Raw genomic sequence first — 25,312 nt, forward strand, 5'->3', positions numbered from 1 at the left:
ACCCCTCTTGTCCTGTAAGACTTGTTGGACTCTACTTTCCAGCTCATCCAGTGGATATACGCAATGTCTGACCCATTCTCTTATTCGATCAACAGTTTTCGGGAATACATGCATTGTAGTGCCTTCCGATTTCGCATGGGTCTTCGAAGGGCAACCGCTAATCGAACAGGCAGGCATTGTTGATAAATCTGAAAGGTAAATATCGACATTATTATACAATCTTCAAGAATAAAGATTTGATACAAAAGTAAATGAATCATACAATGATCAATGCAAGGTTTGTTTTGGTCGCAGGAACTATACCAGTTCATTATGTGCGGCTTAGTATTTGCATAAGTTGCAGAAATGTATAAATGATGTGTCTAAAATCTGAACATGTGACTCGTCCCTTGGATGTTCTGTCTTGCACGAGAAGGAAACATGCTTACATTATAGACTGGACCCCCGAAGGATGCAATTGGATGACAATAGACACAAATGAAAATAAATAGATCTTTTGATAGCATAGCAATGGAAACTCAAGTCAATAGCAATGAGACCAATGAACATAGCACTATTGTGTACTCTACTCGCAAATAGATAGAAATTTAAAAATCTGTGAAATATGACTAGGATACATGGCCTTACCTTGACCAACAAACAGTTGGATTCAGCAAGCAGAGCAGTATGTTGCAGGAGAATAGGTGGGTGGCCACAGGTAGCACACTGATGGGTTTGCTCTAAGCGGTCACAGAAGTTCACGGATAGCACGACGACGAGCAGATTAGCGTAGATCTCAGTGGTTGCCAGGTAACACGTTCAGGAGTTGACTTGCAAAGCACAAAGATGTTCTCATGAGACATATCAAGTGGTTTATAAAGTATTAGAAACAGGGGTGTGTTTGTGAATAAATGACGTATGTATGTCGTGGTCTTAGGTGGGCTTAGGTGGGCAGCCTGCTTGAAGGGGAGGCCTGGCTGGAGACACGGGGTCTGAGGAGGCCATGTGACCGATGGCCCCTTGGCGTGGGATACCTTTTGAAGTGTACATGTAGTTTGGCACCTTGGCCTTTCGCGCCCCTGACAGCCCCCCATGCCAGCGCGCATCCACTGGCGCGAACCGCCTTTGATAGAGGGTGGGTGGGATGGATAGGCCTGGGGTGTGCAGATAAGGCACAGGAAGACTGCTGAATGGAGACACACTTATGTGAATTGCAGGGGGGCGGCCTGCTTCAAGGGGAGGCCTGGCTGGAGACACGGGGTCTGAGGAGGCCATGTGACCGATGGCCCCTTGGCGTGGGATACCTTTTGAAGTGTACATGTAGTTTGGCACCTTGGCCTTTCGCGCCCCTGACAGCCCCCCATGCCAGCGCGCATCCACTGGCGCGAACCGCCTTTATATCAATATATAGTATATCGCCTTTATATCAATGATAGTATATCGTTGCTTATCAATAACAAATGCCACATACCGGAGATTCTTGTGAGCACAGACCCACACTTCAACCGGTGTATTATAGTGGTCAAGACCCTAAGGCCTGTACAATCCAATGGTAATTGTTAGTATAGATATAGGTGTGACTTTTATAGAGAAATAACCTACTGAAAGACTTTGAACAAGTGTTATTTAGTGCATGCATTATCGAGAATATGTTATGTTAGCTTAGATAGATAGTGACCACCCTGCTTCACAGCGACCAGGCCTTCACCCATTCGGAGCACAGATGTCTGACGTCCATCCTTGAATGGAGACACACTTGATTCATTTAAAAATCGAAACAACCGTTGTTAAAACATATGTGGTGTTTTATTTTGTATCTCATTTTCATGACACAAAAATACAAGACTTTAAAGATTATACAGGTCAGGTTGCAGCACAACGAGAGAAAATCCCCTGTACTGACTGCTGTCACTCGGGAACGTTTCTCTAATGGCACGAACGGCACAGGCGGTGTCCAAGCCTCCCGTGGAGCCACCATGTAAAGGAACGATAGGCCACCAGCCTGTACCACCTGTGAAAAGGAATGAAACAAACTGTTTTTAAATGACCAAGATAAGTTTAATAAACGTTTGTTGTCAATGACAATTCTTGTAACTAATGGCATTCTGCACGGACAAATGCTATCTAGACAATGCACACTATTGAACGACTTACATGCGTTACAATGATATGTAGATGTAATTTTGGATATAGTAGAAGAACATGAAATAGGAGTGGCATGACAAGCAGAGTATACTTACTCGTTACTCGGATTACGAGGACGAACAGTTGCGCGAAGTTCGTGCATAAGCACCATCATTATTCTCAACACGGCCCGTGTGGGGTAGGCTGCCCTGAAGTCTGGCAGCTCGGTGATGCATTGCGGTCGTGGCTCGCCTTCCGAAATGTAGGCCTGGCATCCCGAGTTTTCTCGGCAGCAGCAGTTCTCGTCCTCAGTTGGCATTAGCTCGCACTGATTGCATGTGCACCAGGTGGAGACGCCGTCCATTCGACTAGGCCCAGGCTCTTCATCTGTTGATTCGTCCTGCCAACTGCCGTCCGAATCCCCATCGTTTTCGCGTGCTTCATTTTCCAGTAGTTCCTCCTCGGTATACTCGGGCTCGTACATGTAGGGAATTATTGTAGCCATTGTGTGTTAAACAAACTAAAATAATTTATAGCGGTGGTACTGGTATCTGTTCACACGGGCTACAAGCGGCGAAGGTAGCTGACCAGAGCACTGAAACGAGTCACAGAATACTCAAAGTAACGCAGAGAGAGGAATGGAATCGAAAATCTGCTGCTGTGTGTTGTGAAACGGTCTCTTTATTCTTATTGAGGAAAGAGGCGTCCTGCCATTTCCATGGCGACACGTCATTAGCTGAAGCGCAGCAAATGTTGACACAAGACGTGCTTTGGTGTTGGGAAATGGGCGGTACGAGTCTGCTGATGACAGGCTTAGGGGCGGGGGATTTGATTTAGTGCCGCAAAAGCAGGTCAGCCAGGGCGATGGGGGAAAAGATAGGATTATCAGAAAATGGCGGCTCCCTGGTGCTTGTTTTCGCGTGTGTTTAATGGACGAAAACTCGGGTAAGGTCCATAGGAAAGTTTTCTAAAATCGAGCCACTTAGGCTTAAAAAAATATGGCCGACCCGTAGGGACAATCACATTTTTTACTAGACCATGCCTTTAAACAGCAGCAAGACAATCAGGATGTGAACACAGCTAAATTCTAACTTAAACAGTAACAAGGAAATCAGAATGTGCACACAGCTAAATTCCAACTTAAACAGCAGCAAGACAATCAGGATGTGCACACAGCTAAATTCGACTTTAAACAGTAGCAGAAAAATCAGGATGTGCACACAGCTAAATTTGATTTTCTTTTTTGGGTCAACAGGAACACAACAGTACAGGGGTGACGGCAGTGGAGGTGAAAGTCCAGGAAGAAAAGTGGGTGTTAGGGTTAGGTGTGTTGATACAATAAGAGAAAAGAAACAAGAAAGGAAATTGTCTTCTGAAAATAGTTTGTAGAGATTGTCAGGAGAGGCACAAGGTCAGTGGATGATCAGGCAACATAGGAATAGTTGACACTTGTGTGATAGCTGAGGGGGCGATCACATAGACAAAGAGCACCTGGATAATGGTTCCCATCGTCCAGCTGCATGATGAGGCTTGGGAAACATAGTGGGGGCCACACCGCCCAGCCCGGACCGGACAGGAGTCTTAGCAGTGGGGCCTTGGGAGGCAGGCCGGCATTCACCTACCGGCTAGCTTGAAAGGGCCATATGCAGAATGAGGGGCCCAATCAGACAAGGACTTCCCACAACAGCAGGCACTCCGGTACCTAGGCATCAAGGGCAGCCATGATGGAAAGTGCAGGCTCACACTGCCTTTCATAGACACAGAACGAAAAACAAACACAGCAACCTTTGTTTTTGCATTAAAAAAATAGCAATTTTTGGATATTCGCTAGTGAGCCTTCAAAGGGCACTGTGATCCATACCCCAGTGGATGCTTTATGAGGCCCAATAAAGGCCAGAGGGCTTACCTTCATGCTGCTGTGGAGGTGGGAGGTCTTCAGACCTCGTGGCGGTGGAGGTAGACCCCTGCTGGCAGTCTCAAACAAAGAGATGTTGCTGAAGGCAGAGGAGGGCTTTCACCAAGGATATCAAGTGGGCCTGAGAGGTGGGCCAGCATTTGCCTGCAGATCGAGGGGCCCTGTCAGACAAAGTCCTCACACAACAGCAGGCACTCCGGTGCCCAAGCATCAAGAGCAGCATTGATGGAAAGTGCATGCTCACACTGCCTTTCATAGGCACAGAATGAAAACGAACGCAACAACTGTGGTTTTTCACCCAATTAGTCAAACCTTGCATTTTAAAAAATAAGAGCCTTTTTTGTTGTTTGCTGGTGAGTTTTCAAAGGGCACTGTGATCTGTACCCCAGTGTATGTTTTGAGGCCCAGCAAAGCCCACAGGGCTTACCTTCGTGGTGGTGTGGAGGAGGTAGGGGGTCCTTTGGCCTTGTGGTGGTGGAGGTAGGCCCCTGCTGGCAGACTCCAACACAGAGATGTTGCTAAAGGCAGAGGAGAGCTTGCATCAAGGATATCAAGTTGGCATGAGAGGTGGACCGGCATTTGCCAGCCGGCTATCCTGTTTGGGCCATATGTAGAAAGAGGGGCCCAATCAGACAAGGCCTTCCCACAACAGCAGGCACTCAGGCATCAAGGGCAGCCATGATGGAAAGTGCAGGCTCACACTGCCTTTCATAGGTACAGAATGAAAAACGAGTGCATTAACTCAGGCTTTTCGCACAATTAGTCAAAACTTGCATTTTAAAAAATAAGAGCCTTTTTTGGATGTTTGCTGGTGAGTTTCCAAAGGGCACTGTGATCTGTACCCCAGTGTATGCTTTGAGGCCCAGTTAAGCCCATAGGGCTACCTTCGTGCTGGTGTGGTGGCTGTGGGGGGTCCTTAGGCCTCGTGGTGGTGAAGGTAGGCCCCTGCTGGTAGAATAGAACACAGAGATGTTGCAAAGGCAGAGGAGGGCTTGCCAAGGTTATCAAGTGGGCCTGAGAGGTGTGCCAGCATTCACCTGCCGGCTACCCTGTTTGGGCCATATGCAGAACGAGGGGCCCAATCAGACAAGGCCTTCCCACAACAGCTGGTACTCAGGCATCAAGGGCAGCCATGATGGAAAGTGCAGGCTCACACTGCCTTTCATAGGTACAGATTGAAAAACAGGTGCAGCAACTCCGGCTTTTTGCACAATTAGTCAAACCTTGTATTTAAATAATAAAAAGCCTTTTTTGGATGTTTGCTGGTGAGTTTTCTAAGGTCACCATTATCCGTACCCTGGTGGATGCTTTATGATGCCCAATAAAGCCCAGAGGGCTTACCTTTGTGCTGGTGTGGGGGCAGGCAGGCGGTCCTCAGGCCTCGTGGTGGTAGATGTAGGCCCCTGCTGGCAGACTCAAACACTGAGATGTTGCTAAAGGCATATGTCTCAATTAAAAATTGTACAACACTCTTTATAATGGCAAGGCTTGACTATTGCAATGCCTTGCTGAGTGGCGCAAGCAAAGCCAGAGTCTCTTTTAGGATTAACACCTTGATGCATAAATGCCAGTATGGACTGGCACCATCCTATTTACAGGAACACTTTGCGCAGCAACAGTCGACACGAGTCACACAGTCTAGCAATGCTATGTATCTAACCTGTCCCCACAGTAAGTGTGCCAGAGGGACTGGCCACTCTTTCCCCATCCAAGCAGCCCAGGCTTGGAATAAGTTGCCAGATGATTTACGTAGGGAAAATAATCTGTTGATGTTTTGTAAACGTCTGAAAACCTTACTGTTTACTTGACATGTCCATCGCCCCTCTTGTCTTTACAGGATGTTCTTTTTTGTTTGTTTTCTGTGTGCGCCTTGATGCCCAAGGGCTCCTGCATGAATTAAATAATAAATAATAAATACTTACATGATTACTTGCCTGATGTAGCCCCCCCGTAACATGAGGTGAGGCTTTGTCAGATTATGCTGTCACACCGATTGTGTCTTACTTATTTGATTACATGCCTGATGTAGCCCCCCATACCATGAGGTGTGGCTTTGCCAGCTGATGTTGTCATACTTATTTTGTCCAACATGCATGATTAGTTGCGGTTTTCTATAACCTTCATGTCAATCTATATCCATAAATTTGCACATTATGATCTATACTATGCACTTTCTGTAACTAGTGCCCAGATGCCTGAGGGTTAGGTGTGCTGAAATAAATACAAAAAAAAAATCAGAAATAAATGATATATTCAGGTAAAATTCATGCACAATTGCATTCTCTAATACATATTTTTTTGATTTCATCTGATCTGAACTACACACCTTTGCCTGTCATGATAAATGTGGGATATCTTTCTTGCCTAAAAATCTCCTCCAAGAACCCTATAATGTTCAGTGTAGTGATACTCCTTGTAATTTTAACCTCTGCCCATTTCGTGAACACATCAATAAGTACAGCACAATATTGGAGTTCTCACTGTAACGTCCATGAAATTAACGTTTTTTCCTTGAATATATATATTTTACAGGGCCTGCGTGTAGTTATAGTTTAGTTGCTCAACCCATAGGAAGAGCAGTTTTTGGGCAACTTATAACTTTGCCCCTCCTCCCCCAGATGAATCCTAATGAAATTTTTTTAAAAGCATATGGATCCGTCAAATTGATTCCGCTAAGTTTGGTGCGGTTTTGTTCGGGGGGCGGAGTTATAGGGGCGATTCCCAAAAGTTCAGGTTTTTCCAATAGACACAGTGGAAAAAAAATGCTGCTCACGCCTACAGCCCAAACTGCTGTGCAGATTTTCACCAAATTTGCGACAGGAGAAATGGATTGGTCCCGAAAGCATGCTTTTGTAAATTTGGTTTAAATCCATCCAGTAGTTTTTTTTAAAACAACCAAAAAGTAGGTAAAATAAATTAGTGATATCTGGGTTCGGTCCGCAGACTTACTTCCCTGTTTGGCCCATGTACGGGCCTCCGATTGGCCCAGAGGATGGCGTGATGTCCAAAGACATCATATGTGCACGCTGATTGGATGGTGAAAAGTGTGTTGGATCCGTGGACAGCAGCTGATGCCCGTGGATATCGCAGTATAAACATATTAAAAAACACAATCTTGCACTTGTCAAACTAATGAAACAATCTCTGGATGGGCTATGGCCTTAAAAAGCCCCGAAAACAGGTGCTTTTTCAAATCTGATGTCTGCGAACAGTCCAGATGCCCAGGGCAGTCCTGTGATATTTACAAATATCTGAGATATTTGGGGACATATAAGCTTATTTCTGCATTAAAGGGTTTGTGAAAAGCAGTTTTTGGATGGCCTATAACTTTGCTGCCACTCAATGGAACTGTGTGAAATTTTGGAATGTCATTCTAGACCTGACTCTGAACGATGCTGCAAAGTGTGGTACTATTTTTTCAAGAGGGAACAAAATTAGAGGGGGGCCCCAAAATATTGTAAAGACTTTTAAATGTGGTGCCATTTGACAAATCGGTGCATACATTTGCAAAAAATGTTAGACCTAGAGGGGCGGGGGGTCTCAACATTCTTAGATGGCTTATAGCTTTATTGCCATTTGACGAATGTGGACAAAGGTTTTCAGAATGATTATAGACCCAACCTTGAATGTTTGGGCAACATCTGAATGGATTTTGTCAAGTGGGGGCTAAGTTATTTTATGTATGAACATTTTGACACTATTCAAAAAATGTAACATGGCGGATTTGCCGCAAACTCATGCAAGGAGCATTGGCAAGGAGCTGAAAGCATGGCTTTGCATATGTGTTTGTGTTTTGTTTTTTGAAAAGTGTCATAATGTAGGTGCAAGAAATAGTGATATACCTTTGGTGACTGAGGTATAGCCTGTGGCCATGGCCAGTGGGCAGGACATACCAGGACAATCTGGCCAATGGCGTGACTACGAGGGACCAGCAATGGGGTTAAAGTGGCCATGGCCACCAGGGACTGGCTATGTGGTAAGGTTTTTCAAAATTGGGATAGGTTTGAATGGGAAAACGAATTCTGCTTGTGGGTACAGGTTGAAGTGCTGGATGGGATTGCAGCAGATATGCATGAGGAGGGTCAGCAAGAACTTCAAAGCATGGTTTTGCAAATAAGTTCTGTGTTTTATTTTTTTGAAATTGTGAAAATGTAAGAACACAACACAATGATATAACATTGGTGTCTGGGCAATGGGCCTGGCCATCAGCATGGAGTAATATGTACTGTAATGTGCTTCTTTGGGCATGCAGCATGGGCAAAGCGGTAGGTTTGAATGGGAAAACATTTTCTGCTTTCGGTTACATCCTGAAGTGGCGGACTAGATTACAACAAACTTGTGCGATGAGCATTAGCAAGGACCTGAAAACATGTTTTTGGAAATATGTCTTGTGTTTCATTTTTCAAAAGTGTAAGAATGTAAGTAGAAACACTAGTGATATACATTTGGTGCCTTGGAAGTGGTCCTGGCCCTCGGCAAACGCAAATGTGTACTCTGATTTGCATATTGGGGAATGCAGCATGGCCAAAGCCCATGCCCCATGGATTTGGAAACTGCCCATTGGTTACATTATTAGGGTATAGAGGACACTGAGGGTTGTGCTGGGGTCATGGTTGAGCCTTATGCCGTATGCAATTGAATGATGATTCGCTTCCCCAGGATGTGGTGCAAATAATGACAGGCATATGTGTGTGTTGAAAAAAATATGTTTCTTAAAGAGGTTTATAGTTCTTTCATATATATGAAAAGAGGAATTTTTAATAACTTGTATACAGTGATGTAACACCAAGAAACATGTTCACTTATAAAAACGTATTAGATTGACAGAAAAAAAACATTGTTAAAGAGATGGTATGGTTAAGATGCATCCCACCCTTCGGACTCCCCTGCTCCAGTAGTTAGCCAGTGATGTCCCACCTTGGCATCCCTTGGCATTTCCCTCCTGGGTTCTCTTGAGCACTTGCCCATCCGTACTGCCCCATTTATTTATGCACTTCTCTTACTGCACAATGCATATGTGCATTTATAGGAGCACTATGTACAATTTTTTGTATAAGTAAGGGAAATGCAGATGCAAATGATTTGTAGAAGATTGGTAAGTGGCAATTGGTGTGTGGGAACTTAATATGGTCATAGGGTTATATGTACAGTTTTTGAAAGTGATTGGTGGATGGATGTGTGACTGTTTTAAAGCAGGCATTGAGGGAGTGTTACAAATATAAAATGAAAATGGATAGAATGGCTGCCCCGTGCGATGATGTGCATGCGCCATCAGGGTCTTTAAATGATCCATGGCCTGGGGACTTGTGGAGAGTGTGAATAGTTATAAAGGTCCATCGATTGTTGTCCTAATTGTATGCTAGAGAAATGTATTTGGCACAGAAAATTGTTTCTGTCATATTATATTTTTCTCTGGTATACAATGGTCCACTATTCCACTAACATAACACAAATTGGTAATGGAAATGTTGGAGAATCTTATTCAGTCTTTGTACTTTACTGAGAAATGTAAAGTAGATGGAGTCTATAAGATAATGTTTTTCGTTTTCTTTTTTTACTGTGAAAGGTGGTTCCTAAAGGAACCTTTTTTTTTGGTGTTTTCTTATTTTATTTTTATTGTTTTGCAGGAGAGGTCAGAAAGTAAGGTGATGAGTGAAATGAGGGAAGAGGCACCAACCACAAATATGTAAGATGTTGTGTGTGTGTGTTACATCTATGGTAGAGGGCAGTGTTTCTCATGCTCCTTGATTACAGCTTCAAAAGCCCTGCTGCAGAGTGCTGTGTTGCAGTATTTACGGAGCACTGTAGTCTTTGAAAGATATGGACTAACACCCTATTTAATTGCTTGCAAGGTAGCTGGTGGTATTGTGTGTCCCACAGAAGTAGGTGGTGTGGGTACAGTATTCGGTGAAGAAGATGAGGTGGAGGAAGACAGCCTACTACTTGCTAAGAAAGGAATGATCTTTCCGAGAGCATTGCAGTGGTTGGATTTGGTGTGGCGCCGCATGGAGGTGGTCCCGTAGGAGTACTGTCTAGTTAGACCGTGACTGAGTGCAAAGTTACACTCAGTGCATTTCACTTTGGTAGCTTTAGCCTTTGGTACATTGCCAACAGTGGTAAAGAACTGCCACACCCATGCATCTCTCTGGAGCTAGACGTAGACACTTCCTCTACCTCATCTTCTTGGTCCTCTTGATTGTCTTTTGAAGTACTGTGCTTTTTTGTTGTGTGGGTCCTCCAGCTGGTGGTGGTGGTGGCTTTTGGGGAGGAGGGAAGGCAATAGCTGATGCCATTTTTAAAATAAAGAGCAGTTTTGCTGATATTCTTCCAAGTATAAGCTGTGTGCTAGATTGTTAATGGATAATGAGTAAGAATAGGTGTATGAGCTGTGCAAGTGGAAACTTTGAGCTTCAAAGATCCTAAATGAGCTGAAAAGTGCAGTCCTGAACTGTTTACGAAGCACGCACCCATTTGTGCAGTGCAAATGCATTGGCAGACACGTCCTCATGCTGCGCGCGAGCTCATGGTCACGTGACACAGTCTGGAAAGTCTGCGATGACGAACACAAGTGCAGAAAAAAGTTGCAAAAAGTGTATAGAAGTTTTCTAAATTATGCTAGAAGGTGGGGAATGGCAGTTTTTTAAATTTGTATTATTGTATTTTTAGCCACAAGCAGCTTATTTACAATATCGTATGAAATTATTTGAAAATAAGAAAGAATTAATTTATACATTTCATTCGGATAAAAAACAAAAAAACAAAAAGGAGAACAATCGTCATTATCACAAGTTAATCAGTTTGTTGAATCATTGTTTTCCATCTATTTGTTCTTGGTTGACAGTTCTTGCCATATATGTATAAAATATCAGACTCCCAATTAGACTCGAGTGCAGCCACTGCCGTGCCTTTTGTCAACTTCATGCATGGTTTGAGATATTGGTCTGTTCCTCATTGTCTCTTTCCGCAAGTAATTGGAGATCTTTGAGCATCTTCACAACTTCTATTATCAGCCTTCTCTCCTGCCCCGAAATCACTCTTTCCCAAAATGAATGTGTTGTCAGTGACCAACTGCTATGCACAAATCTGGTCAATCTTAGAATTCTGATTTCCTCTGTTCCTTCACAGTCCATAAGAATATGTTTCCAATTGTGTACATTGCGTGACTCACAGCACAAACAGATGTTATTTGGGAAGGTTTCCTTATCTCTTATGTATGCTACCTCTCTTGTCATTAGGAGATTCAGACGAAATCTCAAGAAATGCATTCTCCATTGAGGGTTAGGAAATTGTTTTAGATATGCAGCGCGCCAACCTCTGGGTTTGTCTTGTGACGATAAGGGTTGGTATAGCTTTTGGCTTTTGACCATATTAATGGTTTGAATCCAGCCATTCCCCTTCAGTGCTTCTTTAACATTCAGAGGCTTCTTTGTGAGATCTATGATATTACGTTTACATTTCAAGAGAATTAGAGAAGCTTGTGATTTCAGGTTATTGAGAAAAGGGTTGTCATTGTTTTTTGGCATCTCATTGATATTTTCAAAATGAAATGTTCTTTGCGGATCTACTATCTGTCTAAAGAGAGACAAGACTTTCCAATCAATCTTGGAATTCAATGACTCTAGACCCAGTTCGTACCGCAGTGCAAAAATAGGTAATGAAGAAGGCAAAATCAGCACCCCTTTCCATATGTTGCCTTCTATTCTGTCCCAGCTGATGCTTTCTCTCAATGGGTTTGTATCAATTCCATAGGTGATTGATGGTATAATTTTCCCTATATAGAATTTCACCAAAGGTGTTAAGGAGAATTTGCAGTAGGAGTTCAGAATTGTTTTCAATTGTGCACTCAATTTGAGTATTTTATGTTCAAGAACTTTTATCAGGTGGCCATGGTAGGAAAGCTTCATAATTGGATTCCCAGATAGGTCACAAAAATGTTGCTATATTCGGGGTAATTATGATATCAGAAAGTTGTAGGAAATTATCGTGCACTGATAAAAACCCACAAGATTCACTGAAAAAACGGTGTAAAAGGGACATTATGGTTAAGTTGCACTAATAAAAACCTATGAAATTCACTGAAAAAACATTGTTAAAGGGACGTTATGGTTACAAGTATAACCCCCCAAAAAAGAAATGTGCCAGGCATGGTAAGATAGGCAACCATAACTCGTGCCACCACCGTGCACTGCTAAGACTAACACACAGAACATGAAAGATGACATCACAAATGCCACCGATGACATTACTGATGACGTTGCACATTATTCATTTTAATAAGCAGTCCCTACAAGGGGTTAAGTTTATAATGTTGCAAACAAGATGTTAGGGGTGATTGGGAGACCTATCATGAACTACTAAGGGGGTAATTCATAGAATTTAGCGCACAAGTGGCGCACGCGGCTGGCGCAAGGTGTGCGCGTGCGAATCTCTGCGCCATCCGCGTGCGCTAAAATCCATTTCCGCGCTCAGCGTATTCATGGATTTTAGCTACCAAAACCAGCCATGGTGCACAGTGGCGCAGCGAACCTGCAGCAGCGCCCGTTACGCCCCCAAGAACGCCCCTCGCGCAGGGAAAAGCCATCAAAATCCCCAATCCAGTGCAAAGGGCTGCGCTAACCCTGCACCAGCACGGCAAGCGGGGTACGTGTATTACTGGGGTTCGCGTGAAGTTTCACACGCGATTGGCCCTGTGTGAGCGGTGTACGTGTATTACTGGGGTTCGCATGAAGTTTCACACACGATTTCAGCACAGTACGTGTATTTCGGGGGTGCGCTGAAAGTTTCACACCTGATTGGCCTGGGTACGTGTATTTCAGAGGTGCGCGGGAAGTTTCACATGCGATTTCAGCAGGGTACGTGCATTTCGGGGGTGCGCGGGAAGTTTTACACGCAATTTACCTGGGTATGTGTATTTCAGGGGTGCGCAGGAAGTTTTACACACGATTGGCCTGGGTACGTGTATTTCAGGGGTGCGCGGGAAGTTTTACACACGATTTCAGCAGGGTATGTGTATTTCAGCGGTGCGCGGGAAGTTTCACACGCAATTTCAGCAGGGTATGTGTATTTCAGGGGTGCGCGGGAAGTTTTACACGCGATTGACTTGGGTACGTGTATTTCAGGGGTGTCCGGGAAGTTTTACACGCGATTGGCCTGGGTACGTGTATTTCAGGGGTGCGCGGGAAGTTTTACACACGATTTCAGCAGGGTATGTGTATTTCAGCGGTGCGCGGGAAGTTTCACATGCGATTTCAGCAGGGTACGTGTATTTCAGGGGTGCGCGGGAAGTTTTACACGCGATTGCACTGTGTACGTGTATTTCAGGGGTGTGCGGGAAGTTTTACACGTGATTGGCCTGGGTATGTGTATTTCAGGGGTGCGCGGGAAGTTTTACACGTGATTGGCCTGGGTACGTATATTTCAGGGGTGCGTGGGAAGTTTCACAAGCGATTTTGCTGTCAGAGGGGGGAACGCATATTTCGGGGGTGTGCGGGGAGTTCTACACGTGAATTGGCAGTGTGGGTCCTCCCAGGTGTCCACTCTACCCCCTCCATGGCCCCTGCAGGCAGCCCACACCACAGGGACTACCCTGCACTCCTGGTCATGTCCCCCAGCACCTCCAGCAGTGAGGGGCACCTGCCAGCAGGCCCCCACTCATGTCCCCCTGCTCCCCCACCCCCCCATCATTGACAGGCACCTGCCAGCAGGCCCCGACACATGTCCCCCAGCACCCCCACCCCCCAGCAGTGAGGGGCACCTGCCAGCAGGCCCCCACTCATGTCCCCCAACCCCCCCACCCCCCCAGCATTGACAGGCACCTGCCAGCAGGCCCCGACACATGTCCCCCAGCCAACACGTTATCACAATCTAGATCCCAGGCTCTTCTGGCCACCCAAATCCCACCCCACGCCACCCCAGTCCAAACACCCAACCAAGCTTTACATCCACTCCAAATTGAAATCCCCATTACATGAGAGATCACAAATAAGCAGTATGCGCATGAGTACAAGTCTGTCAGACCCATACAATGGCAACACAAGACTGAGAAAACCCACATTGTGACATGCATGAAACCAATGAGAGAAGACCACACATTGAAGTAAGAAACAAAAATGTATTCAAGTCAAAATGAAGGAAATGAAATCAAAACACACAATAATGCCAATAATAATCAAAATGCAGCATGTCCCAAAAAATGATAAATAAATAAAATGCGAATCCAAATTAATCCAAATGAAAATGTGTCCAAAGTCACCGTCCAAGAAAGCAAATCCAAAGGGAAAGAAAAGCGTAACATCCATTGCTCCATGGTGAAGAAAAATAAGGATGAAGGAGAAAAATCCACTGTAAAACTATGTACAAATAGCAAATCCAGGGTCCATGAGCCCAACGACATAAATGAAACCTACAATGAAACCTACCTAATTACTAACTATATACAAAAATGTGGGGCATAGTCCATGCACCCCAAATGAAAGAAAAAAGAAATTAAACTTAACACTAATGAACTAAATACAATGGCGGCGGGCAAGTCCAACGGCTCACTTGTTGATGTCATGGGCCAGGGCATCATCGAACTCCTGTTCAATGTCTTGGAGGCGGGTCTGTTCTCTGGCCCCGAGGTCTCACAGGGCTAACGCCATGTCCACCTCCAACTCCCTGCGAATTCCCTCGAGTAATTCAGCCCGCCTCAGCGCCCTGCGCATGGAGTTCTCCGCCCTGACCATTGTGAGCCGTGCCTCCTCCACCCGCCGCCGCTCCGCACCTATCTGCTGGCCCAACCGCTGCCACACGGAAGACACTCCCATTCCAGGGTCCTCCTACCCTCCGTCCGATGCCTGCCCCTCTGATGTAGATGGCCCTGAGCCATGATGCCTCCCACGTTGAGCCTGCCGCTGCCTCCGACGTAACTGCATCTGCCAGCATGACGCCATACAGGCTGATGGAATCCACCAACGTCGTCATGCACGTGCCCTGCCCGATGATGCCGGCACATCCTCCATCTGCTGGGGTCCAGTTGCTGTGGTGTCCACTCCTGCTGGACCTCCGACTCCCGACTGTGGCAGGGATGGGATCCCCACCGAGCTGGCTGCGTTGGTCAGGGCAGGTCCACAGGGGGCCCTGGTGGCATCTGGGCCGGAAGACGGCATGGAGAACGACTGGTGCATAGTCTCCACAGAGGAGGAGAGGACCGCCAGAGTGGCCGACACATGTACAAAACCCCCGACCATGGACACTCCCAACTGGGCCACGTTGGCACGCTGCTCTACGTGATGACGTATGTGCTCCCCCCGGGAAGCACGCACGTCATCACGAATGTCACGTGTGCGCAACGCGACACCAATCAGGACCTTCTCCATACGGCCAGGGGTCCCCTCGTCCGCAGGTAGAGTAGTGTCAGATGACATGGACATCCCCCCTACCTTCGGACGGGCCTGGGATGGGGCATCCCTGCTGGTGCATGGTGGTGCAGTCACAGTGTCAGGGACAGTGACATGCACAGGCCCCTCCACGGCGACCTGTGCTGCCTCCTGCCCCTGCCCCTGGACTGCACCACTTGCACCAGTGGTACCACCCCCACCAGGCCCCATGTGCGGCTCAGTAGCGGCCTCCTCCTCCTCTGTGGAAACCACCAACCTGGATGGCTCCACACCGTCTTCCGCCGTTGCAAGCCCCTGTGGGGGCTCACCCACCCCTTCCGCTGCAGCCGTAGTGGCAGACGCAGCACCAGACCCCTCACTCTCGGACGATGGTGAATTCTGGGAGGGTGACTGGGCCTTGCGTCCCCGGCCAGTGGGGGCATCCCCGCCGCTTTGCTCCACAGTGCCGTCTCCGCCCTCTTCATCACTTGCCGCTGTGTAGAGGGAGACATAGAACACAAGCATCAGGGTACTGTACAATGGTCCTCTAGACAGGAAGCAATAGCAGATGAGTGGCACAGTCAAACATCACTTCCATCATGTCCCTCCACAACACATGGGTCAGTGCAGGCAAAACACATGCAGTAACAGGCATGGCGCATGCAATGAACATTAGCATACATGTCAAAGGGACTCTTGAAACATACAATGCTGGTTTGAAACTCACATGCATCATGGGCCATGCCTATCACATGCACACACTTCACCGTAGTTTCATCCATCTGGCCTTGTACACCCCAGACACAGTGGATCCAAGGATGAGTAGGCTGCATCAGTGAATCTGAACATTGTCACAGACATGTGTCATGCATCCATGGCATTTACAAGTCACAGACACGCAAGTCAGACACACAGACATGGACAATACACATGTCCATGACCGCAACACCCATCTCTCACGCCCCATCCATGTCCAATAACAGAGACAGGCATGCATTAATGTGTGCATTCCGCATGCTGCTCCGCATGTTGCATTGTAACACATGCACCTACCATGTGGTTCACACATTACTGGTCTCACATGCATGACCATGATGTCCCTGCACACACACATACGTACATGGCCTATGTCAGACATACAGGCAAATATCAGACAACCAGCACCCTGCAACATGCCCTGTCTCACACAGCAATGCTTGGCCACTTACCGCTGAACTCCAGACGGATCTGCCTCTGAAGGATCTGGGCGTGGAGCGCTGAGGCTACGCGTTCCAGGACCCTCGTCTGGATGGTACTCATGCTGCCCTGGCCCCCCTCCCTGAGGCGCTGGGCCTTTACGAGGGTCCTGGACCTCAAGTCCTCCCAGCGCTTCTTGACTTGCTTGATGTTGCGGGTTGCCACCCCCTCCGCGTTGATGGCAACCACAAAGTCGTCCCAGATCCTATCCCGTCCTTCCTTGTTGGCGCGTGATGTTCCAAAGAGGACATCATAATGCCCCAGGACATGCTCCACCAGGACACCAACTTCCTTCTGACTGAAGCTGGTGGCCCTCTGCCACTCTGGCTGGGGGTCGCCAGTGGTCTCAGATGGTGTTTGCCCCGACATGACGACCCCCGAGGCAGGCGTGGGTGGGCAACTGGGTCCTGGGGCTGGGCTGTGGAGCGATGGTATCCTAGTCGGGAGTCTTCTGTTCCAGCAGGGGTGGACACAGCAACTGGACCCCTGCAGATGGCTGATGTGCAGGCACCAAATAGCAAGGCACGTGGGCAGCAGACAGTCAGGCAGCAGCAAATGGCAGGTGGGAGCGTGCTCGGGGCTCTGGAGGGCAGGAAAATGGCCTTCAGGGCAGGAGCGTGGTCTTCCGTGTGTTTTCGCGTGGCCAGCTTGATACGGAGTGATTTGGCACGTGAAAAAATTGCACGTCAGCATGTAATTCGAGGAAAGGCCCTTAGCGCGTAAGCATGTCAGCACACGTACGCGATTTCATTGGACCAAAGGCCCTTAGCGGGTAAGCGCGTCTGTGATGTATCGCGCACGGGCATTGCCCTTTCGCGTGTAAAACTTCCCGCGAACCCCAGGAATACACGTACCCAGGCCAATCGCGTGTGAAACTTCCTGTACACCCCTGAAATACACGTACCCTGCTGAAATCACGTGTGAAACTTCACGCGCACCCCTGAAATACACGTACCCTGCTGAAATTGCGTGTGAAACTTCACGCGCACCCCTGAAATAGCCATACCCAGGCCAATCGCGTGTGAAAATTCCCGCGCAGCCCTGAAATACACGTACCTTGCTGAAATTGCGTGTGAAACTTCACGCGCACCCCTGAAATACATGTACCCTGCTGAAATCGCGTGTGAAACTTCATGCGCACCCCTGAAATACACGTAATCGCGTGTGAAACTTCACGCGCACCCCTGAAATACACGTACCCAGGCCAATCGCGTGTGTAACTTCACGCGCACCCCTGAAATACACGTATCCAGGCCAATCGCGTGTGAAACTTCCCGTGCACCCCTGAAATACACGTACCCTGCTGAAATTGCGTGTGAAACTTCACGCGCACCCCTGAAATACACGTACCCAGGCCAATCGCATGTGAAACTTCACGCGCATCCCTGAAATACACGTACCCCACTCAGTATATGCATGCTTTTTATTTGTGCACACTTTTGTAATGTGCAGGGACGCTACCACCTGCCTTTGTGTGGCGGACTTGTTTAGGCCTGTGCGTGTCTTTGCCCGCGCGCGGGTTTGCCCTATTCGATTCCATGAATACGTGTGGTTCGCGTGCATGTGGGCGTTCCGTGTACTTCCCAGCAGTACTTCCCCGTTACGCCTTCTTTTTCACATGTTATTCCCCATTCCGCGTGTTACGCTCCCGTTACACCTACTTTTGTTGTGTGCGCTGCGCTATGTGCACTTTCGCTGTGCGCTTAGCGCACGCTGTTTGGAGACGTGTGCGCCAGCGGGCGCCATGCACGGATTTGGCGCACAACCAGTGGGAAAGTAGCGCAGCAACTTCCTTGAATCGCACGCGTGCGCGTGCGCTTGCTTTCTCACGCTTGCGCCTCCTTGCGTCTGCTTGCGCTGGGATTTTCGGCACCCGTTTGTTCCATGAATCCGCCCCTAAATGTATTAAAGAATGTACTCATGTAAACAAATCATTATATTCTAGTGTTGTTGTTAATAGAGAAACCTAATCATACATACATATAGGCAATGGTTCCAGCATGCACCATACAAGTACAATATTTTTAATCTGGTTGTTTCCAATTGTAAAATAATAAATGCTACCTTATTAGAGTTTTGAATAATGTTAAACATGGAATAAATAGGTAACAATTGAAAACTTACCATACACTTGTGTTAGTAGAAACAATACATATAAAAATGCACAATGCATACAAATTAGAGGCACATACAGGGAAACTAAAGTAAGGAAGAAAGAAACAACAACACCAAAAAATGACAATAACATTAGAGTTAATCATTATGTACACACATGAATTGTGTGTTTGAGGCATGCATATTGCTCCATGTGTGTGAACTATGTGCTTAAACTACAAGCAAAGTACTTTAAGAACATATAAAAAGGTTAATGTGTAGATATATAGCACCTATTAAATATTGGAAATTCTCATTGTCAGTAAAAACAAAAAAAAATAGCCTAATCATGTCAGTAAACAAAAACAAGTGGCCCAGATATGTGATGTCATCAGTGATGTCGTCAATGACGTTTGTGATGCCGTCTTTCATGCCCTGGTGTAGTCTTAGCAGTGCACGGTGGTGGTGTGAGTTATGGTTGCTTAGCTAACCATAACTGGCACATTTCTGGGGGGTTTTGGTTTTACTTGTAACCATAAAGTCCCTTTAACATTGAATATATGTATTTACTAAGACAATTTACTGCAGCCGTCCAAAACATATTTTGATAGCAAGCTTTCAGGAACACATTAGTCCCATGCTTAGGCACAATAGTTACACATAACGCCACATCTAAATTGTCTAGCACAAGGAGAGAACTTCGCTTCATAGGGCAAAGCTTCCATCTGATTTCCAGCCACCACAGCAGAGCACGTTAAACGGGCCTTTTGGAAGAGAACGTTCTGAATTCCATTTGCAAGCAAAATATGGACATTTCATTACAACGAATATGTTCTATCGCTCTTAAAACAATTTGCATTTTCATCTTGCTGTTCTGTGTTTCATCTACTTGACTATGCACGTCAAAAATCCTTCATCTATAATACTTTCAGTCACATGATTGCCAACTTGCTACTGTAACTTCAGTTATCTCTGTGAAGGATCAGGAAAACTCTGAGGTTACAGTGCCACTCAGTGGCAGTGCATGAGTAATGCACAACCTGCCAGCTATAATCATTCAGCCATCGTCATTGTTGCAACACAGCAATAGGATGATGAGTTGCTTGGAAGCAGAAGAGTGTCATTCATGTTTCAGATCAATGTCCTTCATGATACGCTGCGTGATGCTATGTAATACGGAGTGTATACTGCACCAAATCAACACTGGAGAAAGGCTGCATTCATTCAAAATAAACGGAACAATTGCTCTTCTTTTAATGCACTTCTAAGTTATGCCTGAAATTCGATTGTAGGGGCGAGGACACATTTTAGCAAAATGTGATTGCATAGAATAATGTACCTGAATCTGCATCCACGGCTTCAACCTTTATTACAAACTCGCCCGGGTCTCGGTTTTCAGAAACTGTGGCTTCATATAACTGCTGTTTAAACCTTGGGGTGACGTCATTGGCATCGGTAACCGTGATGCTCAGTGTCTGGGTGGACGAGAGTACAGGAAACCCCTTATCTGAAGCCAACACTGACAGACGGTAGTACTTTTCAACTTCGTGGTCCAACGTAGAAGCAAGAGTTAGCAATCCTGCAGGGCGAATACAAACATTTAAAGTTAGGATGGATTGCCACAGGTTCATCGTATTGTTTGCGCATGTGTCCTGTTGAAATATGGTGAGCAGATTTGTATTTTTTTAAACCGCGACAGGTCATATAAATAGAAGTCGGAATAAAGTAAATACAAATAAAACCTTAGTCCTTCGTCTATGTCGCTGGCCAGTGCAGGGAGCAGGGAGGGGTGTGCTCACATTTCACACCCCATTCGTGCAGGAAGAGTTGTGCCGGGACCCGATTTCAGAATTGCAAAATCGGGTCCCTGCATTAACTGGCACCGTAGCCACCCATCCTTGGAACCCCGGGACGGGGTTTATAAAATCAAAACACTCCCAGCACCCCAGGACAAAGGGTGATTTCTTCAGACTGTCCCGGGAAAACCGAGACCTCTGGTCATGGACGTCATTTAGGGGTATCCAGGGGTTGCAACTGCGACCCCTGAAGCCTCCCTTGCTACCGCTTTGGGCTTATGTGCTACCTCTAAAAAAAAATGCAAAAAAAAAATTTTAATCTTTTTTTACATTGAGGCTCATGGGCTGTGGCCAGCAGCATGTGTCTCTGTTTCTGGAGTGGGTTGAGTGCTGGCTGCTGCAATGTGTGTGTGATCTGCAGGTTGCAGGTTCTACTCCCATTGAGGTCAACTCACCCTTTCATCCTGAGTACCAACACAGGTTGGGTGATATTGTATGTATATGTGTTCTAAATGAAGCGCTTAAGCGTAAGTGCTATATAATAACACACCATTATCATTTGGCCTTGGATGTCTGCTTGAATTCACAGTGATTTAGTAACATGTGCCTATACGCACTGATGTTAACAATACATATGGTGATCCATTCTTGTGTGAAATATATATCACTTTACAGTGATTGTAGCCATATTTTTCATAGTGTACTCAGAAGCAATGCTGTGTGATGCCACTTCCTGTTTTGTCGTGGGGTGAAAGGTCGTGTTACATCGCTTCCCGTGATGTCACTTCGGGTTGGGTCAAAGGAAATCACTTGCTCTGATGTCATCACAGGTCAAGTGTTGCGTGATGTCACTTGCGCTACCCCTGGCATTTTGGTGAAATGACATTGCTGCCTCTGGTCACCCTATGGTGAAAGGCCTGCCTTTGAGTGGCATATACTGCTCTGGGCCGGATTTTGGATGCAAATTAAGCATTTGATTACAATATAGGGACAGTCCCAAAAAGAGAATGTTCAAAAGAAAAAACATTCAAAGGGGAGTGTCAACCATTTTGAAAGTTATCTCAGGGCATTCAGTACTCAGATAACAAACACAGTGATTGCAGAGAAGAGAACGCTCTGATTGTTTGCGTGTAAACCCGGCTGGCAATAGCCCAGGCCCAATGTAATACGCCTGTGCAAATCAAGGAAATGTAACACGTGATGGGTCGTTCGCACCTGATAATGACCAGATGAAGAGGGGATATTTGAGATTAGCAGCCTAGAGTCAACCGACATGGTGCTAATTGGTTAAAAAAAGAAAGAAAAGTTTGACAGCAATTGTGTGGGCTGTGGAGTTGGTGAATGATAAACATGGCCGCCAGGGAAATGGAACACAGGGCTCTGTGCGGACTTCCTCTGACATTTCCATGGCCACTCAAATGTAGTGCCGTCATGATAGAAGGAGGCGGGGCCTAGAGAGCAGCTCTGCAGGACCATGAGATGTAAGGTTGATGCACGGGTCAAAAGCAAGAGGTGGGTGAGGGTCAGCGGTCGAAGAAGTGTATGAAAAGAAGTAGTGGAACTATGTTGGCTGCTGGCCTGCCCCGCTCCTCACAAACTCCATTGACACGCCCCCTCTTACATACCATACATACCACTAAACAAATGCGCCTGCCGATTAAGGCATCGTTCAGTGCAGTGCACTTCAGTGCATTGCACTGAAGTGCAAGTTCCAACTGCTTCCTACACTTTTATTTTAAAACGAAACCATTCCGGAGCGGTTTATTTTAAGATTAATAATACAGGAACAGTAAAACTTAATTAAAGAAAATAGAGGCTCACCGCTCCCAACCACTCCCACCCACTTCTCCCACTGTTGAGGTTGAGGAGGAGCAACCCATTTTATAGACAATGAAGAGGATTGGCTAACTGGAGGTCGGGGTTTAAACAGGGTGTGTGGGATACATATTGGGTGTGACCTAATTAGTGATGGCCATGCCTTCAAGGGGGTGCAGCCTGAAGCAAACACACTATGTGACCCTGCAAGCATATAATTTGAGTCGTTTAGCATAGTCTGAGATGGTATTGCTTGCATCCAGTCAGCAAATTGCAAGTTAATGTAGCTGGGATTATATGTTATGTTATGTTGTCTCCCAGTAAGTGATACTACTAACAGTGTTCCTTATACAGAAATACATATATATATGTATATATATATATATATATATACAAAAATATATTTAGGCAGCGGATGGCTGAGTTGGCCATGCCAGGATTAGGTTCTATGATATGGCACATTAACAAAAATCTCTGCAGCATGCACTAAACACACTGAGCTATATTCTTAAAAGTCGTGGCACTCCACCGCGACACCTGCCTAGCAACCGTTTCGAATAATTTGCAGCAACATCTGCTGGCAGGTGGAAGAGCCACCACGACGAAGGCCAGATAAAGGCCCTTTTTGCCCCTGTTCCCCTGCCCTACCACATACCGTGTGCTCGACCAAAGCATAGTCTTCCTCGCTCATGACTTCCACAACCACTTCATAATGCAAGTTAACATGTGTCCAATCTGGCACTTGTGAGTACCAACATTATGATTTGCCTATCGAAACAAAAACAAACGTGCCTAATGTTTTACATGTACCACCAGTAGGGTGTTAACTCTAAGAAGTTTGTTCAACATCTATGCAGCCTGACCACTCCACACACGCAGAACCGATTCAACCCTCATTGTCCCTACGCTTATTTAGTAACGTACTTTCCGGGATACGCCTTTGTACCATAACTCATTGTGTAACGCCAAACGCCTTTACTTTGGCGCACAACTGCTCTTACTGTTGTATTCACAAACCTACTGTTTGCACCCAAACTAGCCTACAGTGACTTTGCTTCCTACTGGTAGCCTATTGCTGTACCTGAACTAGCCCACTGTTGTGCTCACCGGTCCAGTTGTACCCGGTCTAGCCAACTGTTCTACCCACCTATTGTTGCACTCTGGTCTCCCGGTGTACTCAGACCATTGCTGACGTTCATCAGCCCAGTTGCATTCTATTGGTAGCCAATAGCTGCACCTACTAGCCTACTGTTTGCACATGAACTAGCCTACAATCATGTTGTATCTTACTGGTAGCCTATTGCCGCACCTACTAGCCTACTGCTTGTATCTGAACTATACCACTGTTGTGCTCACCGGCCTAGTTGTACCCTGTCTAGTCAACTGTTCTACTCGCCTATTGTTGCATTCTAGCCTACCGGTGTACTCAGAACATTGCTGACCTTCATTTGCCCAGTTGCATCCTACTGGTAGCCTATTGCTGCACCTACTAGCCTACTGTTTGCACATGAACTAGCCTACTGTGACATTGCATCTTACTGGTAGCCTATTGCTGCACCTACTAGCCTACTGCTTGTATCTGAACTAGCCCACTGCTGTGCTCACCGGCCTAGTTGTACCCTGTCTAGCCAACTGTTCTACTCATCTCTTGTTGCACTCTAGCCTACTGGTGTACTCAGACGATTGCTTATATCTGAAACAGCCTACTATTATGTCCACCGACCTAATTGTACTGCAAATACGTCTATGGCACTATGTACTACACCACATGTCTACATTTACTCCTACTGCCTGCCCTACCGTCACTAAGATAATTGACCAGTGTGGTAGGATACAAAGACTTTTCTCCACCCTTCTTAACCACGGGAAGCTCTAGTATACCTGCAATGTGAACTTTACCTACTACCTCCCCACCCAAGATAAACCTCAACACTCAACATAGCACAGCTACCAGACACCCCAGAGGGAGAACGATCAACACTAAATCTGTCCAACACTACTTTGCCATTCCAGACCAATGCTCACTTATACACCACAAACTAAATACTGGCTTACGTAAAAACTAATATCCCATGCCTCACTTATCTACAAAACATCAGGCTCCGCTCAAGACTGACCAGACTCCACAAGCCCCCGGTCAGAACTACTATTAAACTATACCCCTTGAGTGAATGCCTATCTAATAAACAAAACACTAAGGCAATAATGAATAGCTGTACTACCTCACTATCGCCAAAGACCGACGGTCACTCCTACAAAAAACAACCACTAAGCGAACCCCCTATCAGGCTACCTGCCAAATCAGCAAGCCAGTGTAAACCCTTCAACACCCTGTCTAGTAAAAACCTCCCAGACATCAAAGGCGCATTAATCAATGCTAGATCTCTTGTAGCACAAGCTATTGAGATAGTCAACTTAGTACGGGTTGAAGACTATGACCTTCTAGCCATAACAGAGTCATGGCTTCATGCAGCTGCCGGCCCCGCCCTCATGCTTGCAGTCTCAGACAACTACACTATACTCAGAGCCGATAGGATCGACTCCAGAGGAGGAGGGATAGCTCTTATAGCTAAATCTAACCTAGCAATAAGACTAGCCCCTGCGCTAGACATCAAATCAGGTGAATCTCTTACTGCTAAAATGCCCATCTTCGACTCCCAAATGCTCACTATCCATCTGATCTATAGACCTCCGGGCCGCATCTGCACATTTGAGGAGGACATCTCTATAATATTATCGGATAACATGAAAATTACTTCTCTCATTCTATTTTTGGGAGATCTTAACCTGGGTTTCAATGACCCCAATGACTAGCAAGCCACAGCAATTTCCAATGTGCTCACCGAACTCGGCTTCATCCAAAGGGTAACTTTGCCTAAACACAATAAAGATCGAATGTTAGACTCAGTGGCAGAACTTAACTGTAAAACCTTTATCACCCCCATAACTTCCCAACTTTGGACTGACCATTACTTCCTATCCTTCACTCTTGCAGT

At 46.1% G+C, this 25,312-nt stretch overlaps 1 protein-coding gene across 1 annotated transcript in view; it reads right to left on the bottom strand.

The window, feature by feature from the left end:
• DCHS2 (dachsous cadherin-related 2) overlaps positions 1-25,312 on the bottom strand; it is a 1,925,309-nt gene that overhangs the window by 509,473 nt on the left and 1,390,524 nt on the right. Inside the window, exon 10 of the mRNA XM_069631304.1 lies at positions 20,045-20,284. Within this exon, the coding sequence (XP_069487405.1) occupies positions 20,045-20,284 (240 nt within the window). The remainder of the gene's footprint in view (positions 1-20,044; positions 20,285-25,312) is intronic.

This window comes from Ambystoma mexicanum, chromosome 6q (assembly GCF_040938575.1).
Source record: "Ambystoma mexicanum isolate Mex_15411 chromosome 6q, UKY_AmexF1_1, whole genome shotgun sequence".
In the NCBI taxonomy this organism is placed as follows: Eukaryota; Metazoa; Chordata; class Amphibia; order Caudata; family Ambystomatidae; genus Ambystoma; species Ambystoma mexicanum.